This window comes from Amborella trichopoda, chromosome 11 (genome assembly GCF_054954075.1).
Source record: "Amborella trichopoda isolate Santa Cruz 75 chromosome 11, AtrichopodaSantaCruz75HAP2 v2.0, whole genome shotgun sequence".
NCBI classification, from domain to species: Eukaryota; Viridiplantae; Streptophyta; class Magnoliopsida; order Amborellales; family Amborellaceae; genus Amborella; species Amborella trichopoda.
In genome coordinates, this window is record NC_142346.1 from 35,162,819 (window position 1) to 35,182,130 (window position 19,312).

The 19,312-nt window shown below is 37.2% G+C and overlaps 1 protein-coding gene across 1 annotated transcript; it reads right to left on the minus strand.

The window, feature by feature from the left end:
- Positions 1 to 1,802: 1,802 nt before the first annotated feature.
- DCAF1 (DDB1-CUL4 associated factor 1) lies at positions 1,803 to 17,753 on the minus strand. The gene is made up of 14 exons (XM_006846931.4): positions 17,441 to 17,753; positions 12,263 to 12,344; positions 11,953 to 12,069; positions 11,662 to 11,807; positions 10,839 to 11,574; positions 10,615 to 10,712; positions 9,846 to 10,263; positions 8,646 to 9,245; positions 8,357 to 8,536; positions 7,749 to 8,231; positions 6,100 to 6,210; positions 5,764 to 5,882; positions 3,704 to 5,300; positions 1,803 to 3,018 (listed from the first exon to the last, which is right to left on the minus strand). The coding sequence occupies exons 1-14, from the start codon at positions 17,641 to 17,643 to the stop codon at positions 2,317 to 2,319; spliced, it is 5,592 nt and encodes a 1,863-aa protein (XP_006846994.1). The 5' UTR covers positions 17,644 to 17,753; the 3' UTR covers positions 1,803 to 2,316.
- Positions 17,754 to 19,312: the final 1,559 nt, after the last annotated feature.

Here is a 19,312-nt window from a genome sequence, read left to right on the forward strand (position 1 = left end):
TATATGTATATATATATATATATATATATATATATATATATATATATATATATATATATATATATATATATATATATATATATATATATATATATATATATATAGGAAAAAGCTAACAAACGGCTATAGGTGAAGTTCTACAGTACTTCACGTACAGTTTTATCACTATCCAAAGTTCATCACGCGGTCGTAGATGTCTTATAGTATTTGAATTTTAATACTTTTTACAAATCATAATGATCTAAAATTTTGTAGGTGTGTACAACTTAATGAGACGCACCTAAATAAAATATAAAACAAATAATTTGGATGATAAAAATGACCTAAAATACCCTTATGAAGTTTCAGAGGTAATTTTGTCATTATATTTTATGACTATTATTTTTTAAATATTTTATTTTTGTACGACTTGATCATATGCACACACACCCAAAAGTTTCGATAAAACATATTTATAAAATAATTATTAAAATTCAAATAGTACCAAACAACAGTGACCATGTGATGAACTTTTTATGGTAATGAAGTATAGGTAAAATACTATAGAATTTCTTCTATAGACGTTTTGTAGTTTATATATATATATATATATATATATATATATATATATATATATATATATATATATATATATATGGGATATTCTAAACTTCACAACCCTTCAAATTACAAAGATTCAAGATAGAGAGAGTTGTGAAAGGTAGGTGGATTTAGTAATTTTGTAATCTATTTTTAAAAAAAAATTACTTTTGTGAGGCAATTTTGTAAATATTATTACAAGACAAAAAATACTTTTGTCATCTTTATAAGGGGTAAAATTGAAATTTTAACTAAAAGACAGAAACCATTTACAAATAAAATTTCAAGACACAAACGTCCAAACTGCGATTGTATTTTTTTAAAAATTTCAAATTTACCATTATTTAATGGTAAAGTTACCTATTTAAATAATTTTAAAAAAAACAATATAATTGTTTTGATAAATATACCCATCACAACACCTTCTAACTTTTGTATTTTGAGAAGTCGTTAACTCTAAACAAACCTTATATATATATATATATATATATATATATATATATATATATATATATATATATATATATATATATATATATATATATATATATATATATATATGGAAAAGGATGACATTAACCCACTAGCTCATATGAACATATGAACCCAATGACCTAGATTGAATCTGAACCGATCTGACGATCACGGATGTCCAATAGTATTTGAATTTTATTTTACTTTTCTACATATCCAAATAACTTGAAATTTTAAATGAGTGTTTTTCTCATCAAGATGCATTTAATAAAAATATAAAAAAAATTTATTAGCAAAAAATAAAATGACCAAAATACCCCCAAAATTTTTTTAGATATTCTAATCTATTTATTTCATATAAAATATTTTTTTTGATATTTTTCAAAAATTCACCTACTTTTTATAAACACACGTTTAAAATTTTATGTGATTTGGATTCATAAAAAAAAACTACAATTTAAACACTACCGACCATCCGTGATCATCAGATCGACCTAAAATCAATCTGAGACATTGAGATTACATGTTTATATGAGCTAGTGGGCTAATCCCATCTTTTCCTGAACATCCGTGATCGTCAAATCGACCCAAAATCAATTTGATACGTTGGGCTCATATATTTATATGAGTTAGTGGGCTAATCTCATCTTTTTCCACATATATATATATATATATATATATATATATATATATATATATATATATATATATATATATAAGAACATGCAAAGAAGCAAACCCCAAAAAAATGATGCAATTTATCTTATGTAGATAAATAAAGAAACGTTCATTTTTATGACCTCCAACTCCAATTGAAAGCTACACCCCCTCATCCATCCAAAGTTCCAAACTGACTCCCAGTGAAGTCCAAAATTCAACTCATTTACAAAATTTCTACAAGACCCAATCCGACAGCAAGATGAAGGGCCAATAGGAGAAAAAGGAAAAGAAGCTCTGTTTCTAATTCTCTTCCTATCTTTGCTTTTGGAATCTCTTCGCAAGGAAAGGGCTCATTCCAACAAACCCTCGTTACCTGAGGATTCATCGTTTCTATAATTATATCCAACTTCAGCCATTTTATTTTGAAAGGATGCCCATTGAAAAAGACCAGCTCTGCTGACAAAAAAACCAAACCCCTCACTTCTCTTTCAACCATGAGGATTTCTACAAACCTCAAATCCTCTCTCTCTCTCTCTCTCTCTCTCTCTCTCTCTCTCTCTCTCTCTCAAAACTATCTCTAACTCGCCACTAGCATCCCATCCATCACCACATCAAGCGCCCCAGAGACCCCTCATCGTCACTACTAAATGACTCCAACAATTGGCTCTCTTCATCATCATCATCGTCAGTTCCGATATCCAATATCCCTCCCCCAATGCCATCCTCGTCAAAATCCCCATCATCCCCTTCACTAAATAAATCCCCCTCCTCAAGCTCTTCATCATCATCATCCCCATCATCATCATCATCATCACCACCAAGCCCCCCAGGTCCTACCAATGCGTCATCATCAGCCCCATCATCATCCTCATCCTCGTCCTCATCCTCATCATCATCATCATCAGACTCAGCCCCATCATCAGGGTCAGAGTCATCATCTGTAGGTCGCCTCCTACCGACTTCGTAGATTCGAGCTGATGCATACATCTCTTCATGGTCATCCATGGCCACCACACCAACAAATGAGTCAGTCGGCTCAGTTGCAAAGTCCAAAACACAACGATCAACAGGAACAGTGGCAATGTCCAAGTAGCTGACTGCGTCAATTGTGCGGAAGGCAGCAAAGAGGGGGTGTCTCACGCGTCGAGGTTGAGCTGCCGATGTTATGTCCTCAAGGTTCCTTCGAAGGATGGCATATATAATGTCCCCACCTGAGTTGAAGGTGATGATGGTTTGGTCTAATGAGGGCACGCTCCTTAGTAGCCGGAACTTCCTTAGGTCCCACACCTCCGAATTTATGATCACCTGGGTAGAAATAGATCATTAGTGTTCAAAAGTCAAATGGTTGCTTTTAACTGGATTTTCTTAAATGGGTGTATTGCAAATGGCTGATCACTTGGGAAGAGAGAGAAGCATTTAGTTCAATAATTTTAATGTTTGGGAAACTCAGTTTTCTCAATGAGCGTATTGCATGAGAAGCCTTCTCATATAAAAGAACCAAGACAAATTCACAGTGATCAACTTTAATTAAAGCTCAACTAAAATGGAGACAACCTTCCTTACAACTTAATGAAGGCTATTGACTTCCAAAGCAGTTGACGGATGGCAAAATCAGCCTTCTCATTGTTTGCATATGAGAAGGCTGCTCATACAATGCGCATTCCCCTTCTAAACACATATTTCAGTTTTTGCCATGGCCTTGTTTAAATGGAAACAAAGAACAGGGCCATTGCTTGTTTGGATGAACTTACAATTGTGGAGAGAGAGAGAGAGAGAGAGAGAGAGAGAGAGCCAAAACAACAAACAGATCAGGACCCCATTGTGAGTTCCCACTCTCTCTTCGTCACTGTCCACCAGGCTGACCCCAAATGGACTGTGTTTTTCCACATATCACAGAACCTAGTTCACTTTACCTTTGACAGCGACCAAAAACAAAAAAAACAAAAACCAAACAAAAAAAAAGAGGAAAAGATGTAACAGCTGTCCATACCTCATTCCCAGCTGGATGAAAACCACCGCCCCCGTAGTCTGAAAACTGGTCAAACCGATGAACTGGCCCAGAAGTGCGACGATCCCACAAGATCCCATTCCAAAGCAACATTGTATCTGAAGGGTTAAAATGCACAATTGACTGTACATGCCCCCGAACTGGAGGCGAGACTGAAGTATCTGTGAGCTTCTGCTCAAGATTAAAAGTTTGCACATCATACAACAGAACCTCCCTCCGAGCTGACTCTGCCGACACCGCACCAAACACGGTACCTCCATGGCTGAACCTCGCAGCTTTACACCCCTCGAATGAGCTCAAAGGTCCACTTGATAAGGCTGATGAGTCCCAAAGCCTCACATCACTTGTGCCCGATGATAGGATAAGCTGCATTTTTGGGTCATCGGCTCGAGGGGTTGACTGGACAAGGGTCACAAGCGACTGGTGGCCATGGTGGCTCTCAAGCAAATTGCCACTATTCGAGTCAAAGACCTTGAGCTCACCAGTGTGGCACCCAGTCGCAACCCTCGATGCATTTCCTAGGAATGTGATGCACGTTAGGAGCACAGATTCATCTCGGCAGGTACGCCAAGGGCGGAAGCGGCTGAAGATGTAATGGCGGTCGCGACGATGGCCATGCATCCCACCATAGTGGGTCCTGAACTCACGGGTGCCCAAGCGAGCAGCTAGGTTCACTGGTGCATCAAGGCTTTTACTGGATTCAGGGCAAACATGGGGATGAAGCAAAGATATTGGGGGTAAAGTGGTAATTGGAGCAGGGCATTGTCGGTGCTGGTGCTTTAGGTACTGTACCACCAGTGAGTCAAGGGTTGCTCGCTCTGTGTTTGGTGGTTGAGGCTCAGCAAAGAGGCCGGGAGTGCTATCTTCTGAATTATCTAAAAACATTGAGTTGGGTGTTGAGGAACTCCAATAGAAATTTTTATGAGTAGAGCTTGGAGTGACTGGAAAGGTCGAGGCATCTGAAATTTGACCCACTTTACGAGAGTTAAGATTAGGCGTAGGGACAACAGGAGATTGAGCTGAAGAATCCGTCAAGGCGAAACGCTTCGCTGGTGATGAGGAAGCACTCTCCCTATCTGTTAGCTTTCGCTTCATGGGTAACAAAATGGGTGTCTTTAAGTTTTCTATTATGGGAGTCCTTGAGTTTTCTAGTGGAGCTGATAGAACTTCAGGTGTCCTAGAAGATAGAGAGAGATTCTTTGAATTTGAAGCTCTGGAAACAGACTTTGATCCAGGTGTTTGTTGAGATGCTGTCTGAGTTTTTGCTTGACAGCTGAAGATGGGTGAGAAAGAGACTGATTTCTTCTTTGAACCACTTGCTGACATGTCGACCTTTGGGCCAGAATCTTCAATTCGAAGCATTGGCTTTGGTGCTCCTGAGAGAAACCCACCAGAGACATGTCCTGATGGCCATTGGAACTGCACAGCTAAGTTCTCTTGGACAGCTGTTTGATGCAGGACTGGCGTTGGTACAGAGAGATATGGTAATGGTGTCAACTGTGCCTCCTTCAATAATGCAGCAGCAGTAGCATTCAGGCCAGATGCCTGGAGGTGTTCATGTATGAGGAGTAACAGCTCCCTGGGAAAAGGCACAGAAGCCCCATATGAATGCATTGGAGGGAATGAGTGAAAGGTTCTGCAGAACCTCTTACATGAAAGGGAAAATATCAAGAAAGAACTCGAAAATCATCAAGAAAGTACTTGTTTAACAACAAAAAAATAAAAAATAATCAATAAAATTCTTGAACTCGATAAAGTTTTGAAAATATGACTATCTTAACCGAGTCATATTACCATCATTTTTTAAACTCCTAATTGGAGTCCAATAGTCATTTCAAAAACTGACAGGCCCAAGCCCTGTTTGGAGTTTTCAGTTTCTGGACCACCTCCAAGAACCATGCAGGTATTCCAACGTACAGTCCTAATATTTACCCTAGATCTAAACTGAGATGGCACATAGCAACACCACCTAAGAAACTATCATGACCATGAATGAACGAAAAAAAAAGCCAAAAGACAGAGCATGAACCAAAAACCATTACCTGGAATGATAAGTAATAGGCGTAGCTGCAGCTATGGCTGCTCTCTCAATGCGCTTCAGAGTAGGGGCAGCAGCATCAGTGGCTGCTATTGTACTTGCACGACCAGAATTTGTCACAATCTACAAGATTAATCCATAGTTGAATATGCATTGTGGGGTTTCGAGTTTTCAATCTCTCTATAACTTATAAAAGAATTGGTTTAAAAGTTAAAAACATTTTGATATTCATGGAAGTCACAAACTAACTGGTCATAACCAAGAGAGAATATGAATGACCAAAATCTCACATAGAAATAAGAAAACAAGTAATAGAAGTGGCTTCATAAAAACTACTTACTGCAATGAGTTCCATGGCCACTTGGCTAAGTTCCACTTGCCACCTTCCATGCTCCATTCCAGGTGCCTGGCTGCCTGAATCTCGAATAAGTTCAGAAAGCAATTTCCCAACCTAAGTGTTTTCATATGAAGTGTTGAAATCAGAATTCATGTAAACGAAAAAAGAAAGCTCATAATAAGAGCATAACTCTTGAAGAAATCACTTTCACATACCTAGAAATTTAAGAACAAAAACATTTAGCATTGCTTCGTAAGCATGCATACAATTCTTCAAGGAAAATGTTGTTGATCACTAATTAACTTTAATGAACATGATGATACGATTCAAGTGCCCGAAATATGGATCTAAAAAAGGAATAAAAAATAATAGGCAGCATTAAGCAGCTATAGAGCCAGAACATGTAAAATTTTAATATTGAACTATATATTAGCGGCAGAAACAGCTCAAATAGGACTAAGCAGAAACCTCACAAGATCGTACCCTTAAACTCAACACAGACTGCATAATCTGCCAAAAAGTTCTTATGTGCATCCTCTAACACCTACAAGTGCATCATGGGGGACAAAAATTAGGCAGCATCCTCATTGTCTCCATTAACCAAAACTATCTCACTTTTACAATATATGTTGATTGCATCATTGGAGACCTTAGGTGCCATCTCCACCAGGGCCCCAAACCAGAATTGGAATCTTTGTTGTTGAACTTTCATTCCTCGCCTAAGAGGGAGGTGATTAATAAGATAAAGACCCATCCCAACAAAATGGTGAGCAGATTAGGAAATTTACCGCTTCTAAATACACCTAAAACTTGACCATCTGTCAAGTCAGGATAGACTAAATAATCCCAGAAAAGTCATGAGGATATCAGGAAATTAACTTACATTAATAAATAAATAAAAAGAAATAATAATAATTCTAGGAACCGGAATCTTTACCGCTTCTATATACATCTAAAACTTGACCATCCGTCAAGTCAGGATAGACTAAATAATCCCAGCAAAGTCATGAGGATATCAGGGCATTAACATACATTAATAAATAAATAAAAAGAAAAAATTAATTCTACGAACCGGAATCTTCTCCACTTTACTTATTTTTATTTGTAACGGGTCATGAATTTTTTTCTTATGCTCACCACCCATTAGAAAGAAAAACAAATAAACAAAATCATGTGCTTAGCCATTAAAAAACAAGAACATGTAAGTTTGTATACCGCTAAGGGAGAAGAATAAATGACAACAAATTGGCTTTCTCAAGTATGCCATAGCTTATTATTTGTTATGCTGCAAAAATAAGAAATCCAATAAGGAAATTCCTGAAGCATTTCACTTTTATACATGCACTCAACTATAATATTCCTCAAACCATATCCCAAGCTTCACAACAGAGTATTATTTTCTTTTACAGTTAAACCAAGAAAGCAACAAACATAGGCATAAAGCAACAAATTACCCCATACAAAAGATTAACATTTTCAACAGCAACTCCAAACAAAGAACACCTTTCATATACAAAAAATTGTTTAAGCGTCAAGCTCCATTATGATCTTTCATATAAAATCTCCCATTCCTCAAGTGCTATTAACAAGAAAAAAAGCATTGCACAAGCTACTATTATATCTCATCAGTTGATAAACAAGAACCCAAATACCTGTAGCTTTGTCAATATGTGTGCAATTACATCATCTCTGGCTAAACCAAGCAGAACTCGACATGCGAGAGCACGAATGCAGTCGAGAGAGGCTGGAGGAAGGACTACTCTTGGATGGAGGAGATGCAAAAGCACCTTTATTCCATTGTTTGCTCGAACAGCCTCCCTCGCTTGTCGATATCCTTGTTCCATAGTTGTAGCAAGGCCAGCACAACCATGTCCAGGTCCCAAAGATATCCTACGATCTCCAACCACTCCCGAAGCAACAGAAGGTCCACTAGATTGTGAACTGTTTCCAGTTGCTGGCCCCTGGGGAGCTGAGCCACCGGGCTCTGTAACAGCCTGTTCCCCATTCCGTTCATTCTGGGTGGGCAAAGATGCTTGAGCATTGGTCTGACTTTGGGTAAGTGAGAGGGGTTTATTACTCAGAGATGGAGGAGGGCAGACAAGATTGACCAAGATATTCAGAGCTGGTTGAATTACCTGTTTATGAAACAAGAATTCTCAAATATATGCTTCAAATTACACAAGATTATAAAGAAATATATAATCAGTTCGGAATTTTCAAAGTGAAGAGCGAAGACAACTTAATTTTTAAAACTATTTACCTCAGGATCAGCATAAGCAGCACCATTCGCCGAGTCCAAAATGACAGCCATACCCACACGTTCATTGCTCAAAGTAGCAGTCACAACAGCCTTACGACTGTTAGGGACCAGTGTAACTAATTGCAAAATGTCCAAGGCATACTGGGCCAAGTCATGCAGATAGCGATCAGCAGGTGGGGCCTGCACAAGTGACATAATTAGACATCAGTAAATGTGCACAAAAAAAAGTAAGGGCACAAGGATATGCAAAAAAGGCGGGCACAAGGATATGCAAAACAGAATCTCATACTTGGCATAACTCCAAAAGAATGGTATGCCCATTGAAATCTAGGAACTTTTGAACAACGGGCCAGCGTGCTCTTACAAAAGCTGGCCCAAGCTTTCGGTCCCGCTGTAGCTGTAAAAACACAGCATCCATAGCTTCATTGCTGATATCGAGGGGCTTGTAGACAGCCCTTGCACTTGGAATGTTCCTTCCCGCACTTCGGTTTTTGTTGGGACGAAGAGAATCTACAAGCAAAAGAAGATGGGCACGAAGATATTGACGCAATGCGACACATGTATGGTAAGCAATCTGCTTCTCCGCAGCTGTTAAAACCTCATTAGGACCTCTATCATTTCTAAGAGCTCCCAAATTAGATAGACCCAATGCTCCAGAATTACCACCAGATCGGACAGAGGCTACAGTTCTCAGAAGATTCAACATCTTTTGTAAACCATCTTGTGCATCAAAAGAATCAAGCACTGCTCTAAAGACGAAGGCAACACCAAAGAACAAGGCAGCATTTTTTCTAGCTTGATCTTGGGAGCATTCCATAAGTTGAAGTGCTAGCTCAACGACTTGATGGATGACATCTGGAGGAAGAGCACAGACACGTTCCATGATTGCCTAAAACAGAACACAAAATAAATCAAGTTTTTTCCTTTAGGAGGAAACAAGATTCGAAAAACATTTAGAAATAATTTATGTGGGCCTATATGACAGTCCCGCACCCTATAATGTCAAAATTACCCAATATGATAAAATCTGTGATTTTAAAATTTGCCCCCTATTTTTTGGCAAGCACCTGATGTATTGCTTTCCGATATTCCCAAAAACAGGCAATATAAAACCTGTTCTATTAGATTATTTTGAAAAATAAGAGGTGTGCCCTTATATCCTTTCTACACCCATTATTTCTTGAAAATACGAATTATTAATAATAGCACATGCATTATATCCATTAGAAATTCCATTATAACGGATATTTTCCAAATACCACCTGTTGTATCTTCGTTTTTTAAAAATCAATAATTCTTTTGGTCCCGATTTTGAAGCCTATACATCGACAGATACCATTACAAATCAGTGGTATAATAACCCAGACAATTGCTTATTGGTTTTTTCAACCATGGGTGTAAACAAATGACAAATGCAGAGGTAACAAAACCTGCCAAAAGAGGGAGGTACATTGATTCAAATACTCATTTTAGCATTTCATGCATTTACCTGGAGAGATCCAATGGCAAACAAGCATAAAGAAAGGCCGGTAAAAGTCTGAGGAATTCTTTGGACAGCTAAAAGCTTCTGCATACCACCACGATCCACAAACAACGACGCGAATTTGCGATGAGCCGCTAAAGCACAGATGAGTTTCAGCACTTCCGACAGCATGGCCAAGCTTTTCACAGACTGCTTGTCCTTAGAATGGTGATGTAACAATGCAAGGCAGACATCCACTCCCTTTTCATGCAAAACAGGACCCAAGACCTCAACATATTCTCCTAGCTTCTCAAGACATTGAATGCAGTATAGCTCCATTTTCTGAGCAAGAGATTCAGCATCAAGGATAACATAGCCTTCTAGTTCCTCCTCCTTTTCAGGTTCCTTGGTACTTGTTGATTCCCCAATAGCAGTCAGGCTTTCCCTGCATAGCTTGCATGATAAGCAGATATATACAGAGTACACATTGAAACGGCATAAAAGCCATGCTGTAAAGACCAGATCAGAAAGGCCACTCCAACCACTTTGTCCAGAAACTTGCCACAATCACTGTCTAGTCCAGGTCAAAGCCTTTAGGATTGATAATCTCGTGAAAATTGGTTCTGGATGGGTCAGACTTTTCTTTTTCAATTTTTTTAAAATTTTTTCAGATACTTGTCTGAGTCCAATCAGTTGGAACATTGATCAGACTGGTTTGGATAGGATTGGCTCATTAAACAGTTTAATAACCAATCTTTTCTTTAAAACAATGATGAAAGAACATCAGCTTTGTTACCTTGAAACCTCAGTTGCTTTAGCAGCATCTACAACAGTAGAAACAGCTGTCAATGCAGCTAAGAGAGCAGCTTCTTCATCACCCGTATTTTTCAATGCCTGCAGCAGTAAGAAAAAAAAACAAAAAGAAAAAGAGAGAGAGAAAGACCAAGTCAGATAGGTAATTGACCTAAGAAAGCAAAGTATTAAAGAACCCACAAAGAAATATTGGCATGGATATCTTACCTCCAAAGCAGTAGTCTTGACAAGCTCGGCAGCAGCTTCACCAGCTGCTTTGACTGCCTCGTGGGGTGCATTCGCCGCTCTGGCTTCATCTTCAGCAGCTCTAAATGCTTTCATTACCAGATCAGATATGTCTTTTGTACCAACCTTGAATTCTTTACAGGAATAATCATTCTCCTCTCTCTCTGTAACAGAAGCATCTGCATCAGTCTTGTTGAAATCCTTCTTAGTATCCATCATTCTTCTAGAATCTCCAGATTTCACTGGATTCCTCTCTTTAGTATTTCGCACCTGTCCTCCTAACCGTATCCCACTTCCTGGAGAGGTCAAAGGCTTTTCAGGACGCGAGGCTGCACGATTTCCCCTCCGTCTTGAAGTCTCATCCCTCACACTTTCTTCTAAAGTTTCATCTCTTGAGTCTTCAAAGAAATCCATCACACCAGCTTGTTTGGAACTGACACTTCTCTCACGATCCCTGCCAATATTCTGATCATCTGCTAACCCCTCATCAAGTGGTCTTGCAACATCCACACGAATAGCGTCAGATGCTAGCCGTGTTCTCCCTTTATTCTCTTCTCGCCCTCTTGAAAATGTAGAATTAGAAAATCGTTTACTCTCTGTTGGAAAACTAGAATCTTTCTGGCTTGTGTTTATTTCTCCCAGCACACGGGTGCGAAGAAACCTCATAAGTTTCCCTGATAAACCAGATGTTAACACGTCTTCCACCATTTGACCACCCCTATAAAAATCATCAGATAGGAAGTTACAAGTGATTAACTGAACTAGAATGAGATAGCATGAATATAAATTTAGAGGATGCACATACCCACTCAATGACACAGCCAGAAGTCCAGTCGCATAAGTCCTCAACATATGCATATCAACAGGGTTATTCCCGTCAGCTTCACCTTTGTCATCCATCACCCAACGTTTGACATTCTCAAGCACTGATTCGTCAAAAACATGGGGATACTACACATATCGAATATCCAAGGAAGGGAAGAAACACACAATGAAATAGATCCAATCAGTGTTTACTCGTAATACTGTTGATGAACTCATATGTACACACTACATTCATATGGAACATACCAAATTGATTGATTGTAGTGCTTACCATCCAGGTCGTAGAACAAGCAAGAAGCAACCGTGCAGCAGCACAACGAACACTTGTAGAATATCGGCTCTCAGTGAGGAATTTGAAAGAAACAAGCTCAAAGAATTCATCATTATCCTAAAAGAATGAGGAGCATTTCAAACAAAACACTTAGGAAATATAAACAGCGAAGCCCAAATATAATGCACTCAAAATCATATTGGCACCTTACAATCAAAATAGGAAATTTCAATCACAATAACACATATCCAATGCCATAGATCATGCCAAAGTGGTCAAATTGTGAATAGACTATTGCAAAATCAGTTACCCGAATTAAATTTCCCAGGCGTCCTATATTATGAGAGGCCCGACCATTGCTGAAGGAAGAACGACCTGACTCCTCAACATATCTGCGGTCAAAAAGAGGGAAAGTTAACTCGAGTTGATCATCACTATTCACTATAAATGTATTAAGAGGAAAGTACAAAATGTATTAGATGGCAACTAGAATGGACCTAGTCTATGCTCAAAAAGGCGTAGGCGCCTGCGTAGGTGTTTTGGGGGCCAGGCCTCCTAGGCGGCCGAGCGCCCGCAACTGGTGGACTATTAATTAACATGAAAGTTATATTATGATTATCATTTATTAATTAATATCCATAAGATTTGGTTTGGATATCAAATGTTCACAAAAGCCCAATTTCATCGTCCAAATGAGGAAAAAAGCAATAAATCACAAAAAAAAATCAATCTTTCAACTACAAACATGTAAATATATTGTAAAAGAAAAAAAAAAGGTAAAAGAACAAACAAATGATTCACAACATAATACGTTATAGCAAAATCAAATCAAAACCCTTATTCAAATATGATACTACTTTAAAAATATCAAAATCAAGTCGATGTCAATGTAATCTCGTCTATTGGGTTGCCAAAAATCCTCAAGATCGACTAGTAGAATCTCTAAAAACACCCACGAACTATTGCCTTTGTTTTAGGAAGAAATTGAAAAAATCGATAATTTATCGATCTTTCGATAAATCACAAAAGAGAGGGTTTTTGGGGAGTTTTCTCTCTCTAAAAAGTAAGGTTTTGGTTTTGGGGGTTAGAATATCCCCCAAAACCTGGAGGATGACAAATTTTGACCCCCGCCGAGTGAATCATATTCCATCTTGGTACATAAAAACAAACAAATAGCATAAACTGATTTGCATGGAAGCCAGCATGACCAGTACTAAAAGCTAGCAGTCATTCCATTCAAACCAATTTGCATTGCCAAGATAATCATCAACTGAAACATAATCATTTTTGTATCATTACAATGCAAACACAGAACTTAGAAGCGTTAAGGGGGCTTCAAAACCTGTATTAAATGGTTTTTCACGCCATCATGTACTCTAAGAATTTCCAAATCACAATAGGAAAACAAAATTTTGAACTCAATACATCTGAAATGGAGAACCCTTTTTTTGGGTTATCATTCAATACGTAATCTAAGGACCTCTTCATAGAATATGAGAGACACAGTTCCACCCTGCCCTCCACACGAGTCAATTTCTTACATGGTTGCCAAGAATTTGTGCAGGGTATCATACCACACCAGAGCTACTGGTATAGGCAATTTGAATCATAGTTTTCGAGATCAGACTGAATTGGTCAGATTGCCGACCGGTGCCTTGCCCAGTCTATTCCAACTAGGTTGGGTCGAAAAATCATCAAGACTGATGTTTGACCAATTTTGCCAATTGGACTAGCTAGTTTTAACTAGTTAGACCAGCTAAACGAGGTTGGGCCAATTCTTCTAATACATTTTATATTTTCAAACTATTATATCTAGTTCTCTTTCCTTGTTTCTAAATTCCGTTAGATTGGACCAAACCCCTCACCGGTGCAGTGGCCGGTTTGATCAAGTTAATAGATATGAATTACCAAGAAATCATATAGAAATATACTAATTGCTAAAAGTTACTCATGTATATGTATGTGTGTGTATAGATAGAGAGATATATCGAGAGAGAGATAGAGATTAGTAATTTAGTAAATGTTTATCATACATTTTTTATATTTTTAAGACTATCTAGCCACTAGATCAAAGGGAACACGTGTAAGGTGATGCCGAAAAACCTAAGGCTAACAAGCCATTGTTATTTGTTAATTACCTTGTTACCTAGTGCCCACCAAATCTCTCATATTCATGAAGGCTGTCATAGCCTCTCTCAATTGCTCATCATAATCCCTATTACCCATTTATCGCATGTACTATAAATAGAGACAGAACAAGAAAGCCTTTTTTCCCCTTTCCCTAATCTTTTACGTCCCTTCATGTGTATACATGTCAATACACTCTATCCTTATAGAAACAATACATATGTACTTTCCATGCATATAAATAAAGTACTAGACAGATAAAATAATTGCTATTATGCATAAAGGTCAGTGTAACATAGATATCATTGCTTGCTGGACATCATAAAGACCATGTTGTTTCAGCTCACATTTCATCCCAGGAATTCAAGATCTATAGATGATTCAAGTTTCTCCTCCTATGTACAACTAACTATTAAAAAAAGGGTGCGGTTTGTATAGAGCATAGGCTCTAAACAATCAAAATAGTGTCGAGAAATGCAATTTCAATACTGGAAATCTTTGTGATAGCCTTAACATATATTTTCATCTTTATTTATAAAGTTCAAAGCTTCAAAAATAGTGTTGATCGACAGATCTATGAAAACTTGAAAATTGACGGTCCAAAAATGAATTTCAAAATGCACTATTTCCAAAACTTGAAATCCATTTTTTTCTCATGTCCATGCATCTTGATGTCGAGATGATCAATTTGAGGATATTTGGGCATCAAAACAACCTCTTCTAGTGAAACTTTTGAGGTAGGCTCTAATTTGATTGTTTAGAGCCTCGGCTCTATATAAACTTTTCAAATTAAAAAAAGAGAGGGCACGACTCAATGCATTGATCGTGAAGGAACAAACTCCCAAGGAATACACATATAGAGTTAACAATGCAGCATAAAAATGTTGATGTGAGTCATAACCAATGTTCAAAAAATGCGGATTTGGGCACCAAGGCGTTTTGGGTGCATGGCCACTTAGGCACCCACCCAGGAACAGGGTACCCTCACAATCTTCAAAAAAATTGAAACCCCCCCCTCTCCCCCCTTGATATGTGTTCTCCCCCCTTGATATGCGTTATAAGATTAAGATGCACTATGTTAGTTTTACAATAAGACATTACTCATTAAGATATCATATAATTAAGAATTTAAGAATTAAGATATATGATATGATATCATTAAGAAGTTAGTTTCAAAACAACATGACTTAATATTCTGACTTAATATTACTTTACAATTAGACTTAAATGAATATATAAGATCTTAGTTTCACTTTAAGAATTAAGACTTAAATTCATTAAGAAATCACATAAATACATAATCAATTATTTATCAGATAAAGAAAAACAAAAATAATAGAACAACAGAACATGACACTGTACAAAAAAGGAATCAACTATTCATAAAAAAATACAATATATGCCCAATTTCATCGTCCAAATGAGAAAAAAACCAATTAATCACAAAAAAATCAAGCTTTTACCTACAAACATGTAAATATATCGTAAGAGAAAAAAAAAGTAAAAGAAAATACACATGATTCACAACATAATATATTGTAGCAAAATAAAATCAAAACCCTCTTTCAAATATGATAATACTTTAAAAATATCAAAATCAAATCGATGTTGGTGCAAACCTCATCTACTGGGTCACCAAAAGTTCTCAAAATCAACTACTAGAAACTCCAAATCCACCCACGAACTATTGACTTTGTTTTGGGAAGATATCGAAAAATAAAAAATTTATCAATCTTTCGTTAAATCACAAAAGTGGGGTTTTGGGGGGATTTTCTCACTCTAAAGGAACGGTTTTTGTTTTGGGGGTTTAGAATACCCCCCAAAACCCTTTTCCCCCCTAATAAATTAAAGTTTTTTTACCTAACCAAGGTTTTTGTTCCACTCGTCCGCAAAGTCTCACAGGCAGCGCCTCGGCAGACGCCCAGACAGTAGCGCCTAGGCGACCGCCCAGAGACAGGATGCATAATGCCCCCGCCCAGACATCACCTAGGCATTTTATGAATTTTTTTGCCTAGGAGGCCGCCTAGGCAGTCCGGCGGCCAAATTTTTGAATTTGGAACAGTGGTGGTCATAACTAATCAAATGTAGATGAATATCATTTTCTTTAAATGTTTCTTAATAAGTTGCAAATGAATGGGCAGACATCAGTACATCACCATAAAGAGGATTTAAATTTATTCAAAACTCAGACAAATTTTTATGAAGAAGTAAAGTTAGGCTGGATTCTGTATGCAACAACTACTTAAAATAACATTCCACTCAATTCAACTAAAAGAGAACTTATGTTCTTCACAATATCCATGTCAAAATGACTCATGTAAATCAGAAGAAAACACTGGTTTCTCCCAGGGGTGCCTCTACACCCTGATTAGATCAAATCAAAATGACACATTCCTTAATTCTTCTATACAAGGGCATTCCAGTATTTCATACCTGAAGAGAGAGCTTGACATTATATGCAACACCTCATAAATGCCAAGAAATGCATGATAAATAAAATTAAAGCTACAACAGGCAACTTCAGAATGAATCACAAAACTGGTAGAAAGAAGCAGTTTGGTAAAACACAATCACCATTTATGATTCACCTTCAGACAGGGACGATAACAAATTAACTGAACCAACCTAGATTTTGAAAGTAAACATAAAAAGGCCCTCATTCGTCCAAAAAAAAAAACAAAGGAACATGGACAAAATGTAAAGGAAGAAAAAAAAAAGCCTTAAATTTTAATGAAGTTCACTTGACAACTCATAAAACGAATAGTGACAAGCATACCAGACACCATAAATTTGATAACCATAGAAAGAGCATCCAATACCAAATACAAAAATAGTAGAAGTTCATAACATACCGACAAACTAAGACTATGAAGTAAAACTTTGCTTCACTGCTTACAAGGAAAAAAAAAATGAAGGTGCCACATTTGAATTGCCTCAACTCCAACATGTGGGTCATCAACAGAAGTTATTGAAAATCCCATATCAATAAATAATGACATATCAGTCCAACAAACTGATGAAAATACTTCGAGATAGAAAGAAAGAGAGACTTGAGCAGATGACACAAACCAAAACGAAACCAAACAATCAAATAGACACTTCCAACGTGAAAACCCTAAACCCATCTCACTCAACAACCAAAAAACCCCGCTATTGCATGTCAACTGTACCCTGGCCCAAAACCCCAAATCAAAGCCCTAAACTTTGGAATGAAAAACAACCACCACATCCAAACACATTCATACCCTAGTTTCCACAAAATTCAATCACACAACCAAACGCACAAACCCAAAAATTCCCAGCACATAAAAGAAAAAGAACTAAACAATGCTCCGATGAAAATGGAAGAAAAAATAGGTACCTGGATTCTTGAGTCTCCATCATCGAAGCCAGGGCATGGAGGACCTTAGAATTAGGGTTTGCCTGTGACGAAGTGATCTTCGCCACGAAATTATGGGCTTTAGAGAGCAAGTCATCCTTTTCAGAGCGACCATTTGAAGATTCAGGCTCTGCTTCTGCATTTTGCTGGGCTTGAGCGTCCACTGTTGTAGGCTGGACCTCCATGGATTCGCAGAGCGAAGAGCAGAGACGGGAGAGGGGAGAGAGAGATTTAGAGAGAGAAAGGAAGGCGGTAATAAGAAATGAGAAGCTTTCGATTTGAGCGTTCAATTTTCCGCTACTATGCGTACCTTTTAGCAGAAAGGGCACAATAATTTTTTATGACGAAAATGCCACCAGACTTTTCTTGAGTTTATCAAGACTGTCCTCTCTCCCTTTCTGGAATTCTCCACGTGCGCAGTATTCACACGGGCCGTAGCAAGCTTCTCCGTCTGCCACGTGGGGGAGACCTAGAAGTTGGATTGTTTTTTACCTCTAAATTTAAGTGGAATGTAACCAAAATACTCATTAAAATGGATTAAGTGGAACTCTTGCCAAATTTAGTGAGATTTTGTGCACTCCCTTGGCTTCATTAGAAGTAGTCCATCTATATTTGTACAATAAAAAATAGAAAAAAAATTATACAAGATTGAGACCCTAGACAATTGAATTAAGACGCACCTCAAGAAGTTAGTAGAAGAGGTTGTTATGATGCTCAAAAATCCCCAAATCAATCATCTTAACCTCAAGATATATGAACACGAGAAAGATTGGATATCAAGTCTAAAAAATAGTACATTTTGTAATGTATTTTTTGAGTCGTCAATTTTCAAGATTATCAAGTGTTCATAGATTTGTACTATTTTTTAAAGTTTATGTTTTATAATTAGAGATAAAAATAAATTTTTAGGTCATCACAACAAATTTCAAAACACGGGGCTGAGAGAATTTTTAGGTCATCACAACAAATTTCAAATCGGTAGGTGACATATCCCACGGGGCTGAGAGAATTTTGGATAAACTTAGACGTGTAAGGTGGAAATTGGTTTCATTTGATAGAAAGTTTTGTCAAATTTAAAAAATAAGAAAAAATGATGCTACATGTAGTATAATTATTTTTTAGGATTGTATACTATTAGACTATTTGAGATAGTAGACTTAGGTGGGCTGGCCATGTATGGTGCCGATCAAGTATAGCAACTGTTAGAAAATGCGAATTAGTTCAAGTGGAATGACTAAAAATGACAAGGGATATGCCCAAAAAGAAGTGGTTAGAAGTAGTCCCAAAATATATAGGGACTTATAGTCTCACTGATGATATAGCATTTAATAAAGCATAATGGAGAATCATGATTCATGTAGCCGACCACAATTAATTGGAAAAAGGTTAAAATGATGTTGAATGAATGATGAATACTATTAAACTATTTATCTTTGTCACAATGATGTCATAATTGCTACTAGCTATATATCTAATTGGATGGCTTAGGGCACGTCACAAAGTTAAAGATATATTTTCCTTTTCTTAACTTTGAATTTAATCAATAATACATTCATAACTACACAATTTGAAATCTGAGAGATAAGAGTGAATGTGACCTCCATATATTAAAAGCAAATGGTCTCTTTGTATACTTTTTCTTTTCTTTTTTTTCCTTAATATTTGTCATCATTCAACCTTATTTTTTTGTGTCTCAACTCTCCAGTAAACCCATGAAAATTAGCCTTCCTCCTTTTTGTATTTGTATTGCCATGTTTTTTTCTTGAGAGGAACATATGGCCCTAACTCAGATGATCTCATAAGTCCACTCTTAAAAGGCTGCTTCTTTCATTTATTCCATATATGTCATTGGTC